The 21,220-nt window shown below is 51.8% G+C and overlaps 9 protein-coding genes across 9 annotated transcripts; 8 read left to right on the top strand and 1 right to left on the bottom strand.

The window, feature by feature from the left end:
* Positions 1 to 1,731: 1,731 nt before the first annotated feature.
* J4E85_009117 (uncharacterized protein) lies at positions 1,732 to 2,490 on the top strand (the record flags this gene model as incomplete). The annotated part of the gene is made up of 2 exons (XM_051473341.1): positions 1,732 to 2,072; positions 2,145 to 2,490. 2 exons carry the CDS (start codon positions 1,732 to 1,734, stop codon positions 2,488 to 2,490), a joined length of 687 nt encoding a protein of 228 aa, XP_051323004.1.
* A 201-nt stretch (positions 2,491 to 2,691) lies between these two features.
* Positions 2,692 to 5,236, bottom strand: J4E85_009116 (uncharacterized protein; the record flags this gene model as incomplete). Its single annotated transcript, XM_051473340.1, has 4 exons — positions 2,692 to 3,239; positions 3,291 to 4,022; positions 4,073 to 5,083; positions 5,131 to 5,236. The coding sequence occupies 4 exons, from the start codon at positions 5,234 to 5,236 to the stop codon at positions 2,692 to 2,694; spliced, it is 2,397 nt and encodes a 798-aa protein (XP_051323003.1).
* Positions 5,237 to 7,767: 2,531 nt separating this feature from the next.
* J4E85_009115 (uncharacterized protein) lies at positions 7,768 to 9,326 on the top strand (the record flags this gene model as incomplete). Its single annotated transcript, XM_051473339.1, has 2 exons — positions 7,768 to 8,038; positions 8,086 to 9,326. 2 exons carry the CDS (start codon positions 7,768 to 7,770, stop codon positions 9,324 to 9,326), a joined length of 1,512 nt encoding a protein of 503 aa, XP_051323002.1.
* Positions 9,327 to 9,839: 513 nt separating this feature from the next.
* Positions 9,840 to 11,387, top strand: J4E85_009114 (uncharacterized protein; the record flags this gene model as incomplete). The annotated part of the gene is made up of 2 exons (XM_051473338.1): positions 9,840 to 10,272; positions 10,324 to 11,387. The coding sequence occupies 2 exons, from the start codon at positions 9,840 to 9,842 to the stop codon at positions 11,385 to 11,387; spliced, it is 1,497 nt and encodes a 498-aa protein (XP_051323001.1).
* Positions 11,388 to 11,611: 224 nt separating this feature from the next.
* J4E85_009113 (uncharacterized protein) lies at positions 11,612 to 13,225 on the top strand (the record flags this gene model as incomplete). The annotated part of the gene is made up of 2 exons (XM_051473337.1): positions 11,612 to 11,627; positions 11,781 to 13,225. The coding sequence occupies 2 exons, from the start codon at positions 11,612 to 11,614 to the stop codon at positions 13,223 to 13,225; spliced, it is 1,461 nt and encodes a 486-aa protein (XP_051323000.1).
* A 288-nt stretch (positions 13,226 to 13,513) lies between these two features.
* J4E85_009112 (uncharacterized protein) lies at positions 13,514 to 14,633 on the top strand (the record flags this gene model as incomplete). Its single annotated transcript, XM_051473336.1, has 3 exons — positions 13,514 to 13,547; positions 13,599 to 14,546; positions 14,614 to 14,633. The coding sequence occupies 3 exons, from the start codon at positions 13,514 to 13,516 to the stop codon at positions 14,631 to 14,633; spliced, it is 1,002 nt and encodes a 333-aa protein (XP_051322999.1).
* A 729-nt stretch (positions 14,634 to 15,362) lies between these two features.
* Positions 15,363 to 17,059, top strand: J4E85_009111 (uncharacterized protein; the record flags this gene model as incomplete). Its single annotated transcript, XM_051473335.1, has 2 exons — positions 15,363 to 16,266; positions 16,317 to 17,059. 2 exons carry the CDS (start codon positions 15,363 to 15,365, stop codon positions 17,057 to 17,059), a joined length of 1,647 nt encoding a protein of 548 aa, XP_051322998.1.
* Positions 17,060 to 17,414: 355 nt separating this feature from the next.
* J4E85_009110 (uncharacterized protein) lies at positions 17,415 to 18,358 on the top strand (the record flags this gene model as incomplete). The annotated part of the gene is made up of 3 exons (XM_051473334.1): positions 17,415 to 17,639; positions 17,692 to 18,073; positions 18,123 to 18,358. 3 exons carry the CDS (start codon positions 17,415 to 17,417, stop codon positions 18,356 to 18,358), a joined length of 843 nt encoding a protein of 280 aa, XP_051322997.1.
* A 1,020-nt stretch (positions 18,359 to 19,378) lies between these two features.
* On the top strand, positions 19,379 to 20,443 carry J4E85_009109 (uncharacterized protein; the record flags this gene model as incomplete). The annotated part of the gene is made up of 1 exon (XM_051473333.1): positions 19,379 to 20,443. The coding sequence occupies one exon, from the start codon at positions 19,379 to 19,381 to the stop codon at positions 20,441 to 20,443; it is 1,065 nt and encodes a 354-aa protein (XP_051322996.1).
* Positions 20,444 to 21,220: the final 777 nt, after the last annotated feature.

Here is a 21,220-nt window from a genome sequence, read left to right as displayed (position 1 = left end):
TCTTTGGTGTTATATTTTCAACGCTGTTCTTTTCGCTTCTCGTGTCTATTTGCTGAGATTCACCTTGTGCTCGCGGGTCTACGGCCTGAGCCATAAAGTCAAGCTTCACAAAGCGCAGCGAATAGTCGCCGCTCATGAAAGGCATACGCTCAATGCCAGTCTACATATACACCTACGGCTCCCTACTTACGTACATAACAAGGTCATGGTGAGATATACGTGACGGCTGGTCGCACCGTCCCAAAATCATCACAGTGCTGGAAGCGTCAAAGAGCGAAGTTGGAGTGTGTTGCTTCAGCCGCCAGCTGAGAGGCTATACAAGCCAACACGCCCGTCATCTGGGTTGAGTTCACGAGTTCGGTAAGGACCCATTGGAATGCACATCAGGCCACGAACGAGCGGCACCGGAGCGTTCTCCGACAGCTCAGTGTCTCCAACCCACCAAAACAGTCGCTCGGCACTTTACACTTCACCGACCATAGCCCAAAACGAATACCAGGACGGTGGAACACGGCGCGAAGCTATCCAAAATGCATGCAGACCGTTAGCTGAACGTTTGCGAAGTAGCCGGAAGACTGTGGGGCGCCACGCATTTTTGATCACTAGTCACACCGACAGATGTTAAGATGGCAAAAGGCCGTGGTGGTACTCACCCAAGTACCTCTGCCCGAGGTGTCCGGCGACGCTTCGCGATTAGCACTTGCAAATCTTGACTCCAAAGCCTCCTACCTGGAGTGGCTTGAGAAATGTGCTCTAGCATTTGCGGCGACTGTACACATCCCAAGCACAACTTCATTTTCTCTCTCGTCATCAGCCTCATGTACATCCCGAGCAGCCGAAGAATGACGCTGTAATAAATTAAATCGCATAAATCAACCAATGAACACACCATCCTTCGCGGCATGCAAGACCCTTAGCCATTTCCATGTTCCATGCTAGGAAGAACATCGGTATGATTCTGAAACTGCGCTAAGCCGCCCTTTGTTCTCCGACTCCCCAACCCTCCAAAAGCTGACCTCACGACGTCCTTGTACGACCATCAGCAACTGTACATTCAGCCGCAACGTCCTTCAAAATCAAGCTTTTCGCGGAATGTTTATCAAACACCTCGTATATGCACCCCGCTGTGTCCAGCATCCAGCCAGCCAGCAAAACTCCCGGACGCCTCATTAAACGTGGTGGTCCGGGAATTACGTCCCGGCACTTTACCAGCGAGTAAGAAGGAGCCGACAATAGCGCCGCAATATATGAACCTCGCGTCCTAGTGCACCCATGTGTCGTACACCTCTTTGCCCACTACCACCGCAAGCCAAGTTTGACCGCTTACTCCAATAGATGAAAATGATTACTGTGGGCAAGCATGTTTGCTCTTGTTTTTTACACGTGTGCAGCGCTAACAGTGGGTGCTGACGTGCTGGGCGTGTCTTGAGATCCAGAAATCATTTCGGCTGCGGCCTTGTGCCACCGGTTGCAAGGGCTCTTAGGGCTGGTTGGTACCGTGTGGGAGGACGGGAAGGTGGCTAGGACAGGCGTTGATGGCATTTTGTGGGGTAGATGGTAAGTCTAGATGATGTTTCGTCATGGGTGTTGGGATGGATGATGGAGAAGTAACTTGGCATATATGGATATATAAACCTCACTGCTCTCTTCCAATAGGCCTGCTCAAACCGACACGCTCACCGAATCCAACTCCTATTTCCCAAAAACGATCTTCAGAACCGCCCGCCCACCATGGTTTCCATCAAGCAACTCTCCCTCCTGGCCCTCACAACCGGCCTCGCCACCGTCTCCGCCCAATCCACAGGCAAAACAACACGCTACTGGGACTGCTGCAAAGGCTCCTGCGCCTGGGCAGGAAAAGCCCCCGTAAACAAACCCATCGCCACCTGCGACAAGAACGACAACCCCCTCACAAACCTCAACGCAAAGAGCGGATGCGAGAGCGGAGGAGGCGAAGCATACATGTGCACCGACCAGTCGCCCTGGGCCGTAAACGATGATCTCGCATACGGATTCGCGGCTGTAAAGCTGGCTGGAAAGACAGAGAGTGACTGGTGCTGTGCTTGCTACGAGTATGTCTACCTCACCCACTCCGAACAAATAACCTTGAATAAAGAATCTGTAACTAACGACGACCCCTCTAGAATGACATTCACATCCGGCCCCGTCTCCGGCAAGAAAATGATCGTGCAAACCACAAACACCGGCGGCGACCTCGGCGACAACCACTTCGACATCGCCATGCCCGGCGGCGGCGTCGGCATCTTCAACGCGTGTACCGCGCAATTCGGTGCTCCACCCAACGGCTGGGGCCAGCAGTACGGCGGTATCTCGTCGCGATCGGAGTGTGATGGGTTCCCTGAGAAGCTGAAGCCGGGCTGCCAGTGGCGGTTCGATTGGTTCAAGAATGCGGATAATCCGAGTGTGAGCTTCAAGGAGGTTACGTGCCCGAAGGAGTTGACGGATAAGACGGGGTGTGTGAGGCAGTAGGTGGATAGATGGGGTGATGAGATGGTTTGGGTGGAGTGATTCGCTGTATATGATTATGATAGGGGAGACCTTTTGTATATATGAACTTATGAAAGAATGAACGATATGGATCAATGCGTTTGTCACACGAGAAGGGTGCGCGAAGTGTTAGAAGAGTATGCCGAAAATATGGCAAACGGAGAAATGTGTACAACGACCTATCTAATCTTGCTTGGTCGTAAACTCCTCCGTCTGACCAACTTCATGTTCATGTGAGCTCCCCGAGCTAGTCTGCGCCAGCTTCCCATTGATACCCGCAATCGCACTCTCAACCGCCGCCGCAACATCGATATGGAAAAACGGTCTGTTTTGTCCATGCACAGTAGTCACCTTACCACTCGGCAAACCCTTACTCCTATTAACAGTACTAATCTCATCCTGCGCCTCCTCATCATGCAACTTCGCCGCTGGGTTATCAAGAGGCGCGTAGCTGTACACTGGGTTCCAGTGCTGGCGTGCGGCGAAACGTTCGCGGTCGATGTAGCCGAAACCAGCGGTTGTCAAGGCGCGCTTGGTCCAGCGACTGTTGATGGAGGCGAAGTGCCATTCTACTGTTTCGGGTGCGGCGTGGCGGTCGAGTTGTGCGCGGACGTCGATGAGTCCTTGGATGGATGTTACGTCGACGTTGTTGACGGCGCTGAAGTCTAGGATGATTGCGCGGAGAATGGGTCGGTCATCGTCGACGTTGATTTGCTTTCCGCGACGTGGGCCTCGTAGAAGTCAGTAAATTGAACAGCGCCCATTGCATAGACGAAACTTACCTGGGTCGTTCCATGGCCGATCACCGATCTTTTGGTACTTGTCAAGTGTTGTTGGGCGGGAGATGGTCTGCGCGTGGTGCACAAGTTCATCCATGTAGCCTTGCTGGTTGAGATATGTGAAACCCTCGGTGAAGCGGTAGATTAGTACACCGGGATACGGAGTCTCGATATCGACCAGCGGGTTCGAGCCATCCTTGCGGCTGATTGGGATAAACGCTTCACGGACAGCAGCGGAAGATCCGGGGGCGAAGTGACCATCGTCCTTGTTGGCCATTGTCTCCGGACTGGCGATGTAGATCCTAACTCTGCCAAGAACAGCTCCGTGGGTGAAGAGCTGGCGCCATAGTAGGAGTGCGAATGAGGCCGCGATGGTGACGTAGATGCCGTTTTCGATGTTCGTGAAGATTGTTACGAAGACACCTGCGAAGAAGATGACTACTTCCAAAGGCGACGTTTCCCAAAACTGGAAGACCACGTTGGGTGGCGTGATTAGATCGCCGACAGCGTGAATGATGACGGCGGCAAGGGCGGCCGAAGGGATGTAGAAGAAGACTGCCGTCAAAGCATACAATGCGAGGAGGACGATGACTGCAGTGAAGATACCAGCGAGCGGGGTACGGACACCTGCTTTCGACTTAATGGCGGTTCGCGAGAACGAGCCGGTGGCCGGGTAAGCGCCCAGGAATGGACCGATAACATTCGTAAATCCGACGGCGACGAGTTCTTGCGAGGCTAAACAGCAGGATTAGTACTTCCTCATCGGAGACCTGAGAACCACTTACGGTTGATGACGTAGTTGTTGATGCGCCCAAAAGACTTTGAGATTGCGATGTGCTCCAGAATCAACACGATGATGGTGACTGGGATGTCAGGCGCGATTGCCGAGAGAAGCTTGGTGTCCATCTTCGGAGCTCCAGCGTGCTGGAATCCTCGTGGCACGCGGCCCAAGATTTTGAACTTTGCCATCTTGACATCGTTCTTCGCGTTGTGGAGACCTGGGATGTCCTTGTTGGCAAGCCAGCTGATCATGATGTAAAGCAGAATAACGAAGGCCATCCGTAGTGTGCTGACGAAGAACCAGACCTTTTGCTTCGATGGCTGCTTCTTCGACATGAAGTTGCAAAAGATGCGGACAGCGTAGAGCATGAAAAGGGCAGTTAACCCCATAGCGGCATCAAGCTTTGTGCGTCCAAGGCCTTTGAGGGTGTCGATGATGACCAGGTATGTGGGACCACGTGTGTTGACGCCAGAAATACCCATGAGCGCTGGTACCTGACCGGCTCCAATGGAGATGGCAGCGCCGGTCATGAACGAGGTGATCGCAACCAGAGGAATAAGCTCGACGATCCTTCCGAGACGGGTGAGACCAATGAACAGGAGAACGGAACCAGCGATAACGGAAAGAGCCCGAGCGATGTCCACGGCTTCGATCTCCGGCTGCTTATCCTGGATCTTGGTGACAATGTTGCCAACGATGGTGCTCATAACGGCAACAGTACCGATTGTGATGTCCTTGGATGTAGCGAAAGCCCAGTAGAGAATGAAACCGACGAAACTGGTGTAGAGTCCATACTCAGGAGGCAGCTTCGCCAGCAAAGCGTATGCCATACCTTGGGGAATTACGACAAAGCCAACGGTGCATCCGGCGATAAAGTCTCCGAATAGCCATGTCAGGTTGTAGTGGAAGATCCAGTCCCAGAAGGGAAACAGACTTCTTAGGTAGCGTTTTGTGGCGGTTGCTGATGGTCTGAATCGTGAAAGCCATTCCTTTGCGGTCGGTTCGCGCTCGACGTCTACATTTTGTTAGCTACTGCCGGATGACAGACTAGACAGTATTTACATGTTTCTACGGAGGATATTGATGCAGCGCCAGAGACCTCGGGCTCTTTTCGGTAGTCAAGATTGATTCCAAGCACCTTGGCTACTTTCTGACCAGCGGATGCCATGTTGGCGGACGTCGTCAGCGAGGGCTGTGTCTTGGGCTCCTACGATTCCGTGGATAACGGGTTAAGAAAGTTAAGTAGAGCTCCGGCAGTGTGGATGTCCCCAGAGTCGCGCGCGTTGATATAAGGTAACGAGTATCTGGAAGACCCGACGTTTTGCCAGACCGAGGGAAGATGGGTGCAACCTTATAGCACGTTGCGTGAACGAGCCCCCCGTGGAGAAGTAGTGAGAGAATGTAAACTTCGGTCAAATAGAAATGCCACATAGTTCGAGATCCAAGGCGGAGGCACAGCCGCATGTGCTATGGGCCGACGCCATCCCAAGGATTTGACGTCTAACAAGACGGCACATTGCGCTTGGCGTGGGCAGAGCGTGCGAGAGAAGCTTTCCGTGCAAATCACAGTACAGCATTGCTATCACTGCACAGCGCCCGATCATGACGTGCTTTGCATTGAGCAAAATCCTACTTATTGGCAGATGGAAGACGAGGAATTTGGCAGGCTGGGCTCAGCGAAGCGTTGAGCTTGTGAGGTCTGGGCTTCCGAAGGCGGAGATATGGCGTTTGAGGCGTTGGCGGATCGCGTGGGAGATCTGGGGTCGCTGGTTGGTCATGGCTAGCGTACACCTACAATGTCCTAAACATCATCCGTGCAACTAATCTGTGCAGTTACCTCTTTGTTTAGTTATCTTCAAGTTCTTCAACAAGAGATTACCAACGAGAGGAAGAAAGGTGGACATGCCCAGCCTTGCAGTATCTCAACAGACTGACATCTGGTGGAACTATTCGCGTAACGTTCGCAATTGATGCCAAGTATTGCGACATCTCGGTTGGCGGCATTGGCACCGAATGCGATGCTTACCTGGACAGGTCTACTGCAGCCGCACTAGCGCCCGAAAGACGGCGCTGTAAGTAGGCTGTCACACAGGCCGGCAGGTGTGAAAGCCTAATGCACTGAAACAAATGGCGAGCATGCAAGCGCGCCCTTTTGTGTATCTTCGAAAGATTCGGGACGTTCCGCCTGAATGTGGAAATCAATCCGATGTTTCGATGGAAACATTAGCTGAGAAGGTAATTTTTGTGTGCAGAAACGGAAGAAGATGCAATCTCGTTGCTGAGCTCTTTGACGTGGTTCAGAACTCAAGGGTCTCCGCAAAGCCACATTCGGGATCGGTAATCTGGGTAAGGTTCCAGCCTAATTTGCAGCATAATGAGCGCCAGATTCATCTCCAGATGCTATACAACCAGGGTATCGGGTTGAGATCACCCATGTGCGGACTTTCCAGCTGAACTCTTACCTGAATCGCTTAGGCTATGCGAATCGACTTCGTGGTAGCACGCCATCTGAGGCATGTATCACACTCGCGCGGGCCAGCGAATCGACACGCTCTTCAAGAAGAAGCAATTGTTCAGCTACGCACGCGCTCACGACCTAGCGGAATGTCACTACAACCAGCCTGTGTCGCCTCTTCAGCCCGCGTGCTACGATGTGTAATTGTCCTAGATGCTTGGATGCTATTGGTTTGCCACGCTACAATGCATGCAACCAGGACCAGCAACGTGGGTTCCAGCAAGCACGAGCCGAGAGTCTGGAACAGTACGAAGTCTGCATGATCTGCGGGTATTCCGACGCAGCATGAGGCCACATCCTCGTGAGGGTTGATGAAGCGAGTGGCGGTTCATCCCGGACGTCTGGCCTTCCCAGCCCTATGCACCTTCGTATGTATATCGCCGAGGGTCTGGAGTTCGTAAGAACGTGGGATGGCCGACTACGACGGGCTGACTGTTGTCCTTATGGGGGGTTCATGTCGGTCACCCCCTAGTCGGGCAATGGACGCCCGCAAGGAGGGAGGACTCGAACTTATCGTGGTATTCGTTCGAGGGGAGTTGTTGCGGTAGTGAAAGTAGTGAATCATGCCGTGCTTGAGCTTGGTAGCGCTCTTGAAGATCGATAATGCGTGATCTGGCGAATGTCAGTACATTTGTGAATTGAGGCGCCCTCGGCTATGAATGGCGCGTGCGAGATGCTGCGCCAATTGTAGCTCCACGCGAATTCAGAAATTGTGCAAGACGCATCCGTGGTGGATAGACATGATGTTGGTGTTCTGTAGTTGATGCGGGAGAAACAGTCTCGCGTGAAGCCCCGGCTGGAGCGCTGAAGCCATCACGAGATTACGTCATCGACCCTTCGCGAAAACCAACACGCGACGCTGACCTCAGCTTCCCAACACGCGACAAAATGTGTGCCCTTTCGATAGGGCGAAACGCAGGTAAATCTAGATGCACAGCTGACTGATATTCTAAACTCCGTTTCTCGTCGTTCGGCAAAGCCTTAACGCCATGGAAAGTCGCGTCTCGCTCTTGATGCGTCCACGGGTGCCGATTAAAGCGGAGTGAGGGGTCGAAGGAAGCAGCGATGACCTCAGCCCTGACCGGGGCGTAATGTGACATTACAAGGTAATAAGAGGTATATGAACCCTGGATTCAGCAATGGTGGAAGCGCGACAGCTATACACAGGTGTGGCGACTCGTGCGATGGCTTCCAAAACCCTTCTTCTCCGGGGCGGTGTCGCTCTGGTTCATGATGCAAACAACCACGTCGTTCCCACCAAATCCGATGTTCTTGTCGAAGACGGCAAGATCACAAGAATCGCGCATGATATCAAACCATCTGAGGGAACCGAGACTATCGACTGCACTGACAAGATAATCAGCCCAGGCTTCATCGATACACATCATCATGCTTGGCAAACGCAGCTCAAAGGCAGGCATGCCAACGAACAGCTGCTGGACTACATGGTGACTGGTATGAATTTATGTGGAACCACAAGACCTCCTTTTGACAAAGAGCAGGCAACTCGCAGTCTTTCCAATACTCGCCCGAAGATGTCTTCTACGGCCAGCTCGCCAGTTTACTGGAAAGCATTGCAGCTGGCACAACCACGGTAGTTGAGCACGCACATATCACCCGCTCACCCGAACACGCCAAAGCCGCCATCGCAGGTACTGCATCTTCCGGCATGCGCTCGGTGTTCTGCTACACTCCAATCTCGCTCGTCAAGCAGTTCAACCCCCTCACCTGGAATCCAAACCTTCTCGAAGACTGGGTCATGAACACCTTCGAGGAGCTCGCCGACAATGGGCCTTTCGGAAACGGAAGGGTAACGCTAGGCTTCGCGTTCGACTTTTGGTTTCTACCTGCGGATATGATCAAAGGCATATTTGCCCGAGTGAACGCGAAAGGCGTCAAGACGATTACCACCCACGGCTCTGTATCGCTAGGAGGTAGTGTGATACAAGCAGCATCGGAGCATGGTCTACTCGATGAGAAAATCATCGTTTCGCACGGTGGTACAATTGTCAAGGCTGATGCCGAGCTTTTAAAGGCCGCTGGTGCATTCGTGAGTTCAACCCCAAGTTCAGAGCTCCAGATGGCTATGGGGAGATCTTACTGCTTTGATGCCTCATTCCCGGATGGAGGTGTCAGCGGCGATTCCATCGGACTGCAGGACAACGCCGCGCTTGGTGTTGATTGCCATTCCGCTACTGCCGGCTCTATCATCGCTGAAGCAAAACTCGGCCTCGGCAATGCGCGAAACCATTACAACGAACACATCATGAAGCAAGACAAGATCCCACGAGCTATTCCCGATAGCCTCAGTGTCGAGGCCGCCTTCAATCTTGCAACGATCAAGGGTGCGGAGGCTGCGAACATGAGCAGCGAGATTGGGCGTATCGCAGAAGGGTACAAAGCAGATTTGGTCATTTTCGATGCTCTGAGTCCCAGTATGGTCGGTGCCGCACAGCACGACCCAGTCGCTGCGATTATCCTGCACTCCAGTCCAGCAGATATCGAGACTGTCATTGTTGATGGTATCGTAAGGAAGAAAGATGGGAAGCTACTGCCAGTGCATGTAGACAGCGGCGCGAAAGAGATGATCGGCCATGATACTCTCGACTGGCCAAGCATCGCCAGAGAGATTGTCTCAGGCAGGGAGAAGATGCAAAAGGAGATTGACAAGATCGACTTCGACGAAGCATACGAGGCAATACTCAAGATGTTCCACGTCGACAAGACGAAATTGGTAGATTGAGATCTGTAGAGCATCTGCGGTACCGGAGAACACTATCTCGATGCTCAAGCCTCGGTCGAAGAGAAAGCATTGGTGGTCTGATCTCCGTAGAGTATGGACAGGGTCGATGGATACTGTTTCGATACTCAAATTCTGGTTGAGGGGGTTGATCGTTATCATTTGGTTGTTATAGATCGTAGTTTGTATGGTAATCCGCCCTGCGCGCGTGGACTTTTTTCTCTCCAGATTGAAAGGGTGCGAACTTATCCAAATCTCTACTTATTGTAAGAACTTGCGGTGAGAGATGTGAGCAACTATATTGCATCTGAAAAAGCACAAGCTATCGAAGAGGACACAAAGGTGGGCAGCATGTCTGGAGGCAGCTCTAGCCTGATCGAGTTAGACCAATCAGGTGATGACGTGCACGGTGAGCACCGACCCAGCCGTAACATCCGCAGGTCTTTTCATTCCAGCTTTACTTCGACCACAAAACATTTTTATTCGGCAGGTGATTATCAGTCTGCGCTTTGCATCATGGACAAGCGCATTATATCAAGAAAGGAGCGTGAGCAGGTGGAGCTACGCAAGTTACCCGAAGACCTGCGTCGTAAAAAGGAATGTCGCAAAGTAATTCGGCAGATTCTCAAGCAGCGCAAGGCTCTTAGTTTTCCTAGTGGCGAAAATCCAGGTCGAGACGACGACGACGACTGCGCTGAGCGCGGCATTCAGCAAATTGAAGCACGGCTTAATCAACAGCTGCAGCAAGGCCACAGGCCCTTGGTTCCGTTGAAACTCGCGACTTACATTCTTACAGCGAAGAGCTTCATCAAGGATACTACAGATGGGGATGGAAACTGCATTCACGATGGTTTGGTCCATGACGATGCGCCCGGTCGATTGTACATCGAGAAAATTTCGAGACAAGGAGACGACGTTGAAGTCAAGGCGAACTTGTGGTTCAAGTTAGGTACGAGGACCTGCCTCAAAGAGCAGGTTGAATTTACTGGATCGTGGCCAGATCTCGAAATACCCGCACTTGAAGAGATCTCAGTAAAATTCTGTGACGAATCGCAGGTCCGTTACAGAGGTGCATCGCAGAAACAGAAGGAGATGAACCAAGAGTCAATGCGAATCACTCTCGTCTTCCTCCGCGACGGCTACTTGAGTATGAGAGCTCAGGCGGTACCATTCCACACGATAAGGGAAGATATTGAGTTCTATGGCATCAAAACGAGTAAAATAAAGGAAAGAGACAGCGGACTAATTGAGCGTCTCGAGGACAGCGACCCTGAGACAACTGAGCCCAGCGACGAAGACACCACAGACAGCGAAAGCGACAGCGACAGCGATATTTGGTACAGCGATTACGACAAGGCACGAGCAAAACACGCGAAACAAGAAGCGCGTGGCAAAGCCATCGAAGCATGGCTTGAGGAACGCATCGCTTCAGGAGAGGAAGAAACCGTCGAAAGCATGGAAGCACGCAGAACAAGCTTGGAAGATTATAATAACGTTCTCAATTGGAAGCTCTGGTCTACTTCATATCTCGACATGCTCGTCGCTAAAAAAGGCTGGCGAACTGATAATGAATTGTTCAACGGCGGCGGTTGTGGCAACTTCGAAATCACAACATACGGCCGGGTGGACGGTAGGCCTGCTAAGGGCACCCTGAGTCTTCCGCCGCAGTACGATCACTTCCCAGGCGATCTTAAGTGGACGATGGAGAGAAGCGTTGTAAACTCTAAGCGGCTTAACGCCATCATGTCCACCGAAGACTCGCCGCATAAACTGAAGTTTCGCATATGCTTTGTTGAGAATGGGCATATGAAGATACGCATTCCAGCTCACGAGATCAGAGGAAGCAGAGAAAACGGTCTCATCGACTTCTACTCTATCGCTGAGGACTTGCCAGGTTTTCGTCCTCATCAAAGGCGGCGTGGTGTGGTTAGAGAGTGGTGGGAAAAGACGCCTGATGGACTGGTGTACAACCCGCCTACCGGCGTTATAGAAGACAGTCGTAGCGAATGTTCGGACCACCCGGATGATTGTACGCACTTCGATCCATACGACCGCGGGATTTAATAAATAGTTGTATAGTATATTGTTCGTCGAAATGAATTGATAGTTTTTTCACGACCTCGGGTTGCGGCGTGTCAAAGACGGCTAGTGCAGCCCCTTTCCGTAACCATGGACACCGTTTCGAGCCTTTTCTGGCGACACAAAACGCGTCGCAACGTCACATTTCGAAATACACTTCTGTTACAGCTACGCCACGATCCCAGATCGACATACATTCTGACGTCAACATGGCATACCCAAATGGTAAGTCTGCCAAGGTACCGTTGTCTAGCGCGAAACTAACCACGACAGTCACGATAGGAGAAGTGTTTATGAGCCCAAGCGAAGAATTGAAATCCTTCATAGACCGTACGTCATAGTTCAGTGTCTTGCGCGATCGGTACTGATGTATTACAGGAATCGATGAACGATGGACCAATGCAGGGTGCGGCGCAGAAGCTACATTGAAGCGCATCATGTGCTACCAAGACGCTGTAAGACACTATGCCGAAGCAGTACAGTCTTACGGTCGTATAAAAGCCTGGAATCCGGATTACCAAGGTTTCATGGACGCAATGCACGATTGCCTGCTAGATGAGGGCATTCCTAAGGAGCTACTCGTGCATCTAGAGCAGGTACTAGTCAGGCTTTGTGACGAGCAGTTCTGGGGAAACAATGATGTTGGCAAGGAACCGGTATCACAAGAGCAAGTCCAGCTGTTTCTTGCACAGTACGCCGAAGCCGACAAGTCCGAGACCAAAGAGGATGTACCTGCCTGGTCACGACTTCCCCCCGCACGCCCGTTCGATATCAGCATGATTAAGCATGTTCAAAGAGAAGAAGATGATAACTCGGATATATTGGACGGAAGCATCCCGTCTGATGACGATATGGTTTCTGACGAGCAACTTGAAGACGACATGCTTGAAGACGACATGCTTGAGGACGACTTGCTTGAGGACGACTTGCTTGAGGAAGATATTCTTGAGCATATCAGACTTCTTGAGCAGGAGAGAATTCATCTCGAGTATCATCGAAAACGGGAGAGAGAATTTGCCTTCCAAAAGCACCGAGACCACATCGCCAAGTGGACAGCCCTGGCTCAATGGAACAATGACGAGATTGCACAAGGCAGAGAGCACCCTGTGGGAGACATAACCGGTGAATGGGCTCTCTACTCCGATGTGCACCTTCAGATCCAGCTGGATAAGTGCGAGGACATGAAAGAGCTGAATCTCACGCGCGGGAAGCTTTTGATACGAGATATCGTCGGCGGTCTTGGGTATGAGCTGGTGTTCAAAATGCCTTACCCTTCCGAAACACCAGGTTTGGATTTCAACATACCAAAGATTAGTGTTCCTTCCACAGTCGCTTCGGGAACGCATTTCTATTGCGATGAGCCGGACACTCCCAAGCAATACCTTCAATTCCTGGGCAACGGTTATCTTGGTCTAAGTATACCAGCATATGTGGTCGGAGGCGAGGGCAACGAGCTCATCAATTTCTTTGCTGTCTCACGCACCAAGGACAGGCATACCCGCGAAATGGAGTGGGCGAAAGAGGATGATCGATGGGAGTACCAAGGGTCTTACAAAGAGGGCGACTCTGACCCTGAAGAGTTTTTCTGTTCTGCCGAGCATATGGGGGAGAAGTGTCCCATTGAGGACTGCCCGAAGCATGATTTGGAATTGAGGGCGCAGCTTGAGGAGCGAAACCGAATGGCCTGTATCGATCCTGGACCTCGGAGAGTCTACCAGAGCCCGGGTTGGATAGCTCTTTTCGGCACAAGGACGGGGGTTATTAGACCGCACGAGACGCCAGGCCACCTATGTAGGATTAGCTTGGCTCAACAGACTCATTGATGCTGTAAGCCACTCCTCCTTGCTAGCAATAAAATAATGAGTGCGGGATTAAAAAGAAACTTGCTTGAATAGAGAAGGCTGGGTGTAGATTAGGGTGGCTGTTCGGTCTCACTCTACCTAGGTACGGACGCGACCTCCCCGACGCGACGCGACACGCTAACGACCCTTGCACGCTAATCAGGGGTGAAGGCTTCCTATCTCGTCGCAATGGATCGTGCGTATCATTCTCGGAATGGTTTCCGGGGCAGCCTCCTTGCCAGTCACCAGTAAACACTACACAACAACCCAATGGCTCCAATCAAGAAGAGTCCACACGTCAAGCGTATGTGCAGCATAGTTCGCATAGGAAGGAATCGCTTCTAACGATTCGCAGCAGCTACGCGCAAGCTCACACGGGACGGCAAGATTAAGGATTACTTCCAAGTCGTTCCGAAAGAAACTCCTGTCTCTGCAAAGCCTCCTGTTCCCGCAAAGCTCTCTGTTTTTGCAAAACCTTTTGTTCCTGCAAATCCTACTGTTCACGCAAAGCCTCCCGTTCCTGCAAAGTCTGTTGTTGCTGCGGACCCTGCTGTTCACGTAAAGTCTGCCGTTCCTGCGAACCCTGCTGTTCCTGCAAAGCCCACTCACGTCAGGATCCATGAATACAAGGACCAATCAGATATTTATGCAGGGACAAAGAGAGTGCCGAAACCCAAACGCGAAGAGCTGCATTATGTTGGGTTCGGCAACACCGATTTTGAGCGCAAAGGAAGAGCTATACTCGTCGAGTATCTGAAAGTGGCTCAGCTCGCTCAGCAGAACACAAGCTCGACCTGTTTCAACAGCGAATCAGAAGATCTCCTCCTCCACTATGAAAAGGAGATGGTCAAGCTCGCCGAGCATAGGACTTACATGAAACAGGCCTGGTGTTGGGACAATCCGGGATGGACAACAACACGTGAAGAGAAACGAAATGCTGAGGTCGAGAGACGGCTCGAGTTCGAGCGCGAACAAAAAGCTATCCTCGTCAAGTATCAGGAGAAGATGGTCCAGCTCGTCAAGAGCAGGGATGCGGTGAAAGCTACTCTGAACCGGGATGATGTGAGAGCTACTCTGGACAGAGAAATCCACTATCAAATGGAGGTTCTACAATATTTCCAGAATCTCAAAGAGAAGCTGGGTAGCGGGCACGGAAACAACGGTAATGCTACTTGTGAGGATTCACCACCGCCGGTCTATATTCGTGGCGAATACACGCTATATTCCGAGCATTTTTTGCAAAGCTTCATTAAGTTGAAGCCACAGTGGTTCAAAGGCAACTTCTTGCGCAGCTGGCGCACTGGTACTATACGAGTGGGGCAACGTTGGGGAGATGGCAGACGCCCTGGTGCTGAGGTCAGTCTGACCAGAGGAGACGCCCATCGTATAACTTTCATATACGGTGCTCCGGGATGTCCGTCGACGCAATCCTGTCAAGCTCGTTGGCACGATGCAAATGTCACGGCAGAGGCTCGGATCACCTTCTTGGGCGGCGCATACCTGATATTAAATCTCGTGGATACGGGGTTTGGTGAAAGAATTCAGTTTTATGGAGTTCTCGAGAGGGACGAGGAAGAGATGGCAGAATGGTGGCCGAGAATGCCGGAATGGAAGCCGCATTCTTATTACGTAGCACCGTACAACCCTGTCCTACCCCGAGGCTAATCTTGATATCTCGCACCTACTGCGGCCTCCGGACAGGACGTCCGCGTTCAATAACGTACGAAATACCTGTTTCCTTTAGCAACGATGATGCGTGATGAGTAGCTCCGAGACTCGTTTAAAAAGAGAAGGCTGGTTTTCGATATCTGGAGTCGGCCCGTGGTCTTTAGGTTTCAAGCCGTGAACGCGTCTTCGACACGCTAAGATACCGTGAGCGCTAGTCGAGGCTGGTCGCGTCCTCTTCATCTATAAAATGGCTGGCAGTGAACGAAAAAAAGAAGAGGAAGTCAGCTTCATACAATTGCTTCGGATTGCAGCTGATCCTTGAGTAAGTGCGCGTTCATTTTCTCTGAGACGCGGAGACTAACAACTAGACACAGCGATATTGCACAAGGGCACCGAGAACCACTGCAAACTTGTGCCTCAACAAGCAGGACCTTCCGGAACATTTGCAACTATGAACACTCATTACGTCGAATCAGCACAGACAATGGTTATCGCACCCGAGGAGGGTGATTCAGACCCGTGGAGCTCGAGCGACGACGGAGATTCCTCTAGTGAAAACGAGACCGAGAGTGGAGGAAACAGTGCATCTAGCACGTCCGACCCTGACGAAGACTACGGCCTTCCACCCGCCGTCAAAAGTGCATACCATCTACATCTGAAATACGAAGATAAAGCTATGCGTGCCTTGGAACATGCTACGGCGATGATAGAAGAAGAAGAGTCGACACAAGAAGCCGCTAGCGGATCAATCAACGCCCCAACCTTACCTATCTGTGGTGAATATACGTTGTATTCTCCCGTATACCTCCAGACTCACTATAAGAACTTTCCAACTCTTTGGACCGACCAGTTCGCCAGCACATGGACGGCAGGCAGTATCTGTTTCGAGAAACATTTGGGAAGTGATGGCGATCTTGGGGCTGAATGTGTAATCCCTGGGATCGAACGTCCCCTTACATTCGGGTATTTCGAGGCATTGGACCGCGTTTGCCAGGGAGAGCGCCGCCCGGAAGACAATGGTGTCATTTCTCCGAACGAGGATACAAAAGGCATATCACTGTGGTTCTGTGAGGGTCCATATTTGATCATTGCGATACCACCGGAAGAACTGGGTGGTACTGCTGATGAGTACTACTACGTGTTCGTTGGGATCCTGGATAGAACAGAAGAAGACATGGCAACTACAGGACTCGTAACGGACTATAAGAGCAGATCAGCATCACAAAACGAAGCGCCGTACACCTTCACTTTACCCCAAAGTCGCACACGATATCTTGCGCCGACGTCTTCGACTGGACCGAAACCCAGCGATCAAGGTTCATGTCAGCTATGCAGGCGTGCTGATCTCTTTTCCGGTAAGTATACATTCTAAGCTCGTGTCAGTACCTCAGCTAATGTGACAAAGTTCACAAACCAGGACGAACAAAACTTGAGAAACCAGAAGCTGCGAGCGCGGGCCCAGCAGGTACTGTACCACCAAGCGAAAGTCCGGATGATGTCTACGAGAAGGCCCTTGCAAAACAATGGATCTACCATTTCAACTGGAAGGATTTCGCATTCTTTGTGTGGCAATCGATTTTCCGTCGAAAAGTCTTTCCCATGGAGTCCCTGCAGGGAAAATGGGCACTGTATTCAGTTGATTACCTTACCTCGACACGTCAGTCATGGTGTAAACATCAAATCAACTCGGACTACAGCGTTGGAACATTACGCATAAATACATGTGGCTACAGCGACAACCAAAGCAAGTACTACCCACAGGGAGCCTACTACTACCCACAAGGAGCCGAGTTTCGTTTAGCTGGACAAGATACGTATCTGTGGACGCCATTTCATGTCCCATACACATCGACAGGGGATCAGGAGAAGGAAGAGCAGTATCTTATGAACCGGCGTACGGGGGAGAAACGTCGGTTTTATGTGTCTTACTTTAGTCATGGCATATTGCAGTTTTGGATCCCTGCGCAATCGATGGGAGGGAAAGAGCGTGAGAATGCCGATGTCAACATCTACGCTGTACATGACTGTGCGCAAGAGATGGAAAAGATTTGGGAACTGTGCCGTGTAGAAATGGGTGACTGTGCGCAAAAGATGGAAAGGATTTGGGAACTGTGCCGTGTAGAAATGGGTGCAGATCGGAGTAGCTAAACTGAGTTGCGGTCTTGATGTCCGTGTGCATGCGACTTACTGCTGATCGTCAGAATTCTAGAACATCGTTTCCAATACGTTACAGTCTTTCGTTGTAGTGATTGAGTGTAGTTTGTAGTTGCATCGTTGAAAAAAAGAAGAAGGAGAGATCTGCGTTGCGGCTCCCCAGGCGAACGTCATCCAGTCGGGTGGCGCAGGAGCTTGGACCCTGAAGCATCCCCGAAATCCATAGCTTCATTGAAAGACATCCCCAACATCACTACAATCGCAGCGCATACCCAATTCCTTGACCTTTTATTATTGAAGTGCAGTCTCTGCATATCACCTGATCGCTAAACATACTTCATCCGCCACAATGGACGTCAAAGAGCCCCTACTACCGTCCGACCCCCCGCCCTCGTATGAAGATGCGCGGAAGTCACCAATCCCACAAAACAAGTCGGCATCGGGCACACCATTAGCGAAGAGGCTCCCTCCAGGACCGCCTCCGCCACTAAATCTGCCAGCGCTGAATGAGTTGAGAGGATCGAGAGTTGTGCTTGCGAGCGCGTCACCACGTAGAAGACAGCTTCTCGCACAGGTAGGAACACATCTACTCGGCCATAGACATGCCAGATACTAACTTCCATCAGATCGGCCTCACAAAAATCGACGTAGTCCCATCGAAATTCGCCGAAAACCTAGACCACTCGCTCGGCGCGCTGAACTACGTCCTCGAAACCGCGTCCGCCAAAGCGCATGACGTATACAAATCCGAGATTAACAATCGCGAGCGCGGCGAACCTGCCATCGTCATCGCTGCCGACACAATCGTAGTATCGCACGCTGGGCGGATACTGGAGAAGCCAAAGAGCGAGGCAGACCATATAGCAACGCTGAAGATGCTGAGAGATGAGGGCGCGCACAAGGTTATGACCGCCGTTGCGGTGATGAAGCCATTAGAGTCCGCGGTAGATCCGGGATATGCCATGGAGACACATGTTGAAGAGACAACGGTTATGTTTGATCCTACTGGTACTTCTTCCTGTTCAGAAATGGCTCAATTAAATGCTAACACGAGCAGTGACCGACGAACTGATCCTCGCATACGTCAAAACGCGCGACGGTAACGACAAAGCAGGCGGCTACGGCATACAGACAGCGGGCGCGTGCCTCATCGAGCGCATAGAAGGGTCATACGACAACGTTGTCGGTTTGCCGTTACGGCAGACGCTGAAGCTGATAGAGAAGGTCATGGAGCCTGAGGAGGAAGAGGGGGACTTCTTTGTGGACAGCAGAGAAGACGAAGAGGAGGAGTAGGACAAGAACCTCCAAGTACATCAGGCGAGCGATAGTGTATGGCAAGCATACAAATCTCCACCTGGGCGTAAGAGCCTTCGACGACGGGACTAAGCATGACATCGCATAAGAAGGGAACTTCCTTGTGTTTACACGGAGTAAAGGTTATGATAGATTTCCTGAAGCTAGGCTAGGTTAGATAGCTCTACGGAGCAGTTGACTGCTTTCGAGGGAAGATGATGGTTGACAAATACACAAGTAATTCATCCCGTACCGCATCCAACGGAGACATAGGAATCAAACCTACCGACTTACGTCCGTATCCTCCCGGCAGACTATGCATGAATACTGTAAAGGTTCTCGTACGATACGCTTTGAGACGCAATCGGCTTGCTCGTGATCATTTTCTGACATGCTGCTCCTATTGCCCATGTACAAGACGGATCAGAAATATGCTCGGACGTTTCATTAAGCCTTCCAGGTCAGCACACTACTAGCATTCTCACCGCTGAGTGCATTGAATCCATAGCGACTTCTAGCTACACCCCTCCATTACCAATCCACGCCCCACTTGCCTCGGCTCAGCCTTAAATCTCGCAGCGGGCACCTTTCCCAAAGCAGGTGACTCCCGGCGCGAGCGCTCGTCATGGCTTCGTGTCGTTCAACGTTGTCTCGAAGATTCTGCATTTGCGACAAGTTTCGTGCCCCGCGTCGAGACACCTGGCCGAAGTCGTGGCTTCTAGAGTCGGACGAATATTCGTTTTGCGCCTCTTTGCCGGTCGCTGGCCGATATGCAACGTTACGACTGGGCTTGCCGTGCTAGGACGGCGCCTCCGGGTCCCTCCCTCCACCCATGATGCAATCAGGGTCTTTCTCTCGGCGGTGAAATCACAGTTTGTCAGCTAGAGGTGTTGGTATATAGCTAGGTGCTCATGTCTCAATCTTCAGCATCAAATTATTAAACCACTCTACAACATCAACACAAGATACCCTGCTTCTTCCTTCCTAACACCCAACTCTACACACAACAAACACACCATCATGGTTCAGAACAAGGGCGTCATCTTCAAGAAGGTCCCAGAGGGATGGCCAAAGCCAGGCCAGGACCTCGCTGTTGAGGCCCGCGACATCGACCTCGACCAGAAGCTCCCCGAGGGCGCTCTTCTCGTCAAGAACTTCTACGCCTCCTTCGATCCCTACCAGCGTGGCCGCATGCGTGCACCCGACGTCAAGTCCTACTCCCCTCCCTTCGAGCTAGGCAAGCCCATCACCAACCGCTCCATCTTCAAGGTCGTCAAGTCCGCCAGCGACAAGTTCAAGGAGGGTCAAACTCTCATCACCATGGGCATCAGCCCCATTGAGGAGTACTCCATCCTCGACAAGGACGCCGTCGCCAACTGCATCGAGCTCAAGAACCCCTACAACCTGGACCCCAAGTACTTCCTCGGTCCCCTCGGCATGCCCGGCCTAACCGCCTGGTCCTCCTTCTACGAGATCGGCCAACCCAAGAAGGGCGAGACAATCTTCATCTCCGCCGCCTCAGGCGCCGTCGGCCAGCTCGTCGGCCAACTCGCCAAGCACGAGGGCCTCACCGTCATCGGCTCCGTCGGCGACGACAAGAAGCTCGACTTCATCACCAAGGAGCTCAACTTCGACTCCGGCTTCAACTACAAGACGGAGAAGCCCACCGATGCCCTCGCCCGCCTCGCCCCCAACGGCATCGACATCTACTACGAAAACGTCGGCGGCGAGCAACTCGAAGCCGCCATCAACGCTATGAACAACTTCGGCCGCATCGTCGCCTGCGGCATGATCTCCCAGTACAACGCTAAGCCCGGCGAGCAGTACCCCATTCGCAACCTCATGAACGTTGTTGCCAAGCGCCTTACCATCCGTGGTTTCATCGTTGGTGACGAGAACATGGGTCCTAAGCATGCGAAGGAGCACCAGGAGAAGCTGCAGAAGTGGTTGTCTGAGGGCACTTTCAAGGCGAAGATTAGTGTTACCGAGGGTATTGATAATGCGGTTGAGGGATTCATTGGTATGCTGGAGGGAAAGAACTTTGGTAAGGCGGTGCTGCAGATTGCGGATTTGAGCAAGGAGTAGAGTGTTGTATATACCCCGTTAGCAGCTTCAGAGCTGGATGAATGAAAGACGAATGAACAACAATGATGGCATACGAATTGTACCAGTTGCGCAGTAGACTTTGGGGAGCTGGCTGGTTGGGTCTGTTAATGACTCGCGCAGCACTAGCGCAATCGGGATGAGCTTTGTAGCATGACTCAGCCACGAGGAAGCAGCTCTTGGGCACACTGGCGGTTTCCTCGCTCTAGACTCACACTTCCTTACAATCACAACATACAGGGGATATGCATATTTTGAGATGCGTCGCACCTTGCGATTCGTGTTGCTGACCTCGATAGATCGCCGGACACTCGTAGCCTGTCTCAGCCTTCCTGCAGCGTCCATTTGTCAACAACATGTAGCGCAGCACCTTCCCCAATCGACGACTGCCTGTTACTTGTGGTTGCAACCAACGTCCTTTGGCCCCCCTACGACTGCCCTTCATCCGATGCAGTCATCCTTGAGTATGTTTGGGGGCTCAGAGTCCTCCAATCAACGCTTTGTGGCGGTCTGGGCGGCGTTCGATGGACATCGCGCCTGCTTTGTCAGGCGTGCCGACGCGGGACATCTCGTTATCTTCATCAAGGCTGCCTCCAACAAGACGCGGAAACGAACATACCATATTCATCGCTTTCTCATTTCATCTGCGTTTAATGCCTGCTTATCACAGTTCTCAGCGACCTCAAAGATCCTTCTTTGCCATCACTCGACCTCGCGAATCATCACCACTACATACGGAGCGACAGCTGTGACACTTCT

This window comes from Alternaria conjuncta (genome assembly GCF_024043145.1).
Source record: "Alternaria conjuncta strain BMP 0040 chromosome Unknown scaffold_15, whole genome shotgun sequence".
NCBI lineage: Eukaryota > Fungi > Ascomycota > Dothideomycetes > Pleosporales > Pleosporaceae > Alternaria > Alternaria conjuncta.
The sequence above is the reverse complement of the archived record's forward strand: the minus strand, read 5'-3'. Positions and strand labels throughout refer to the sequence as shown.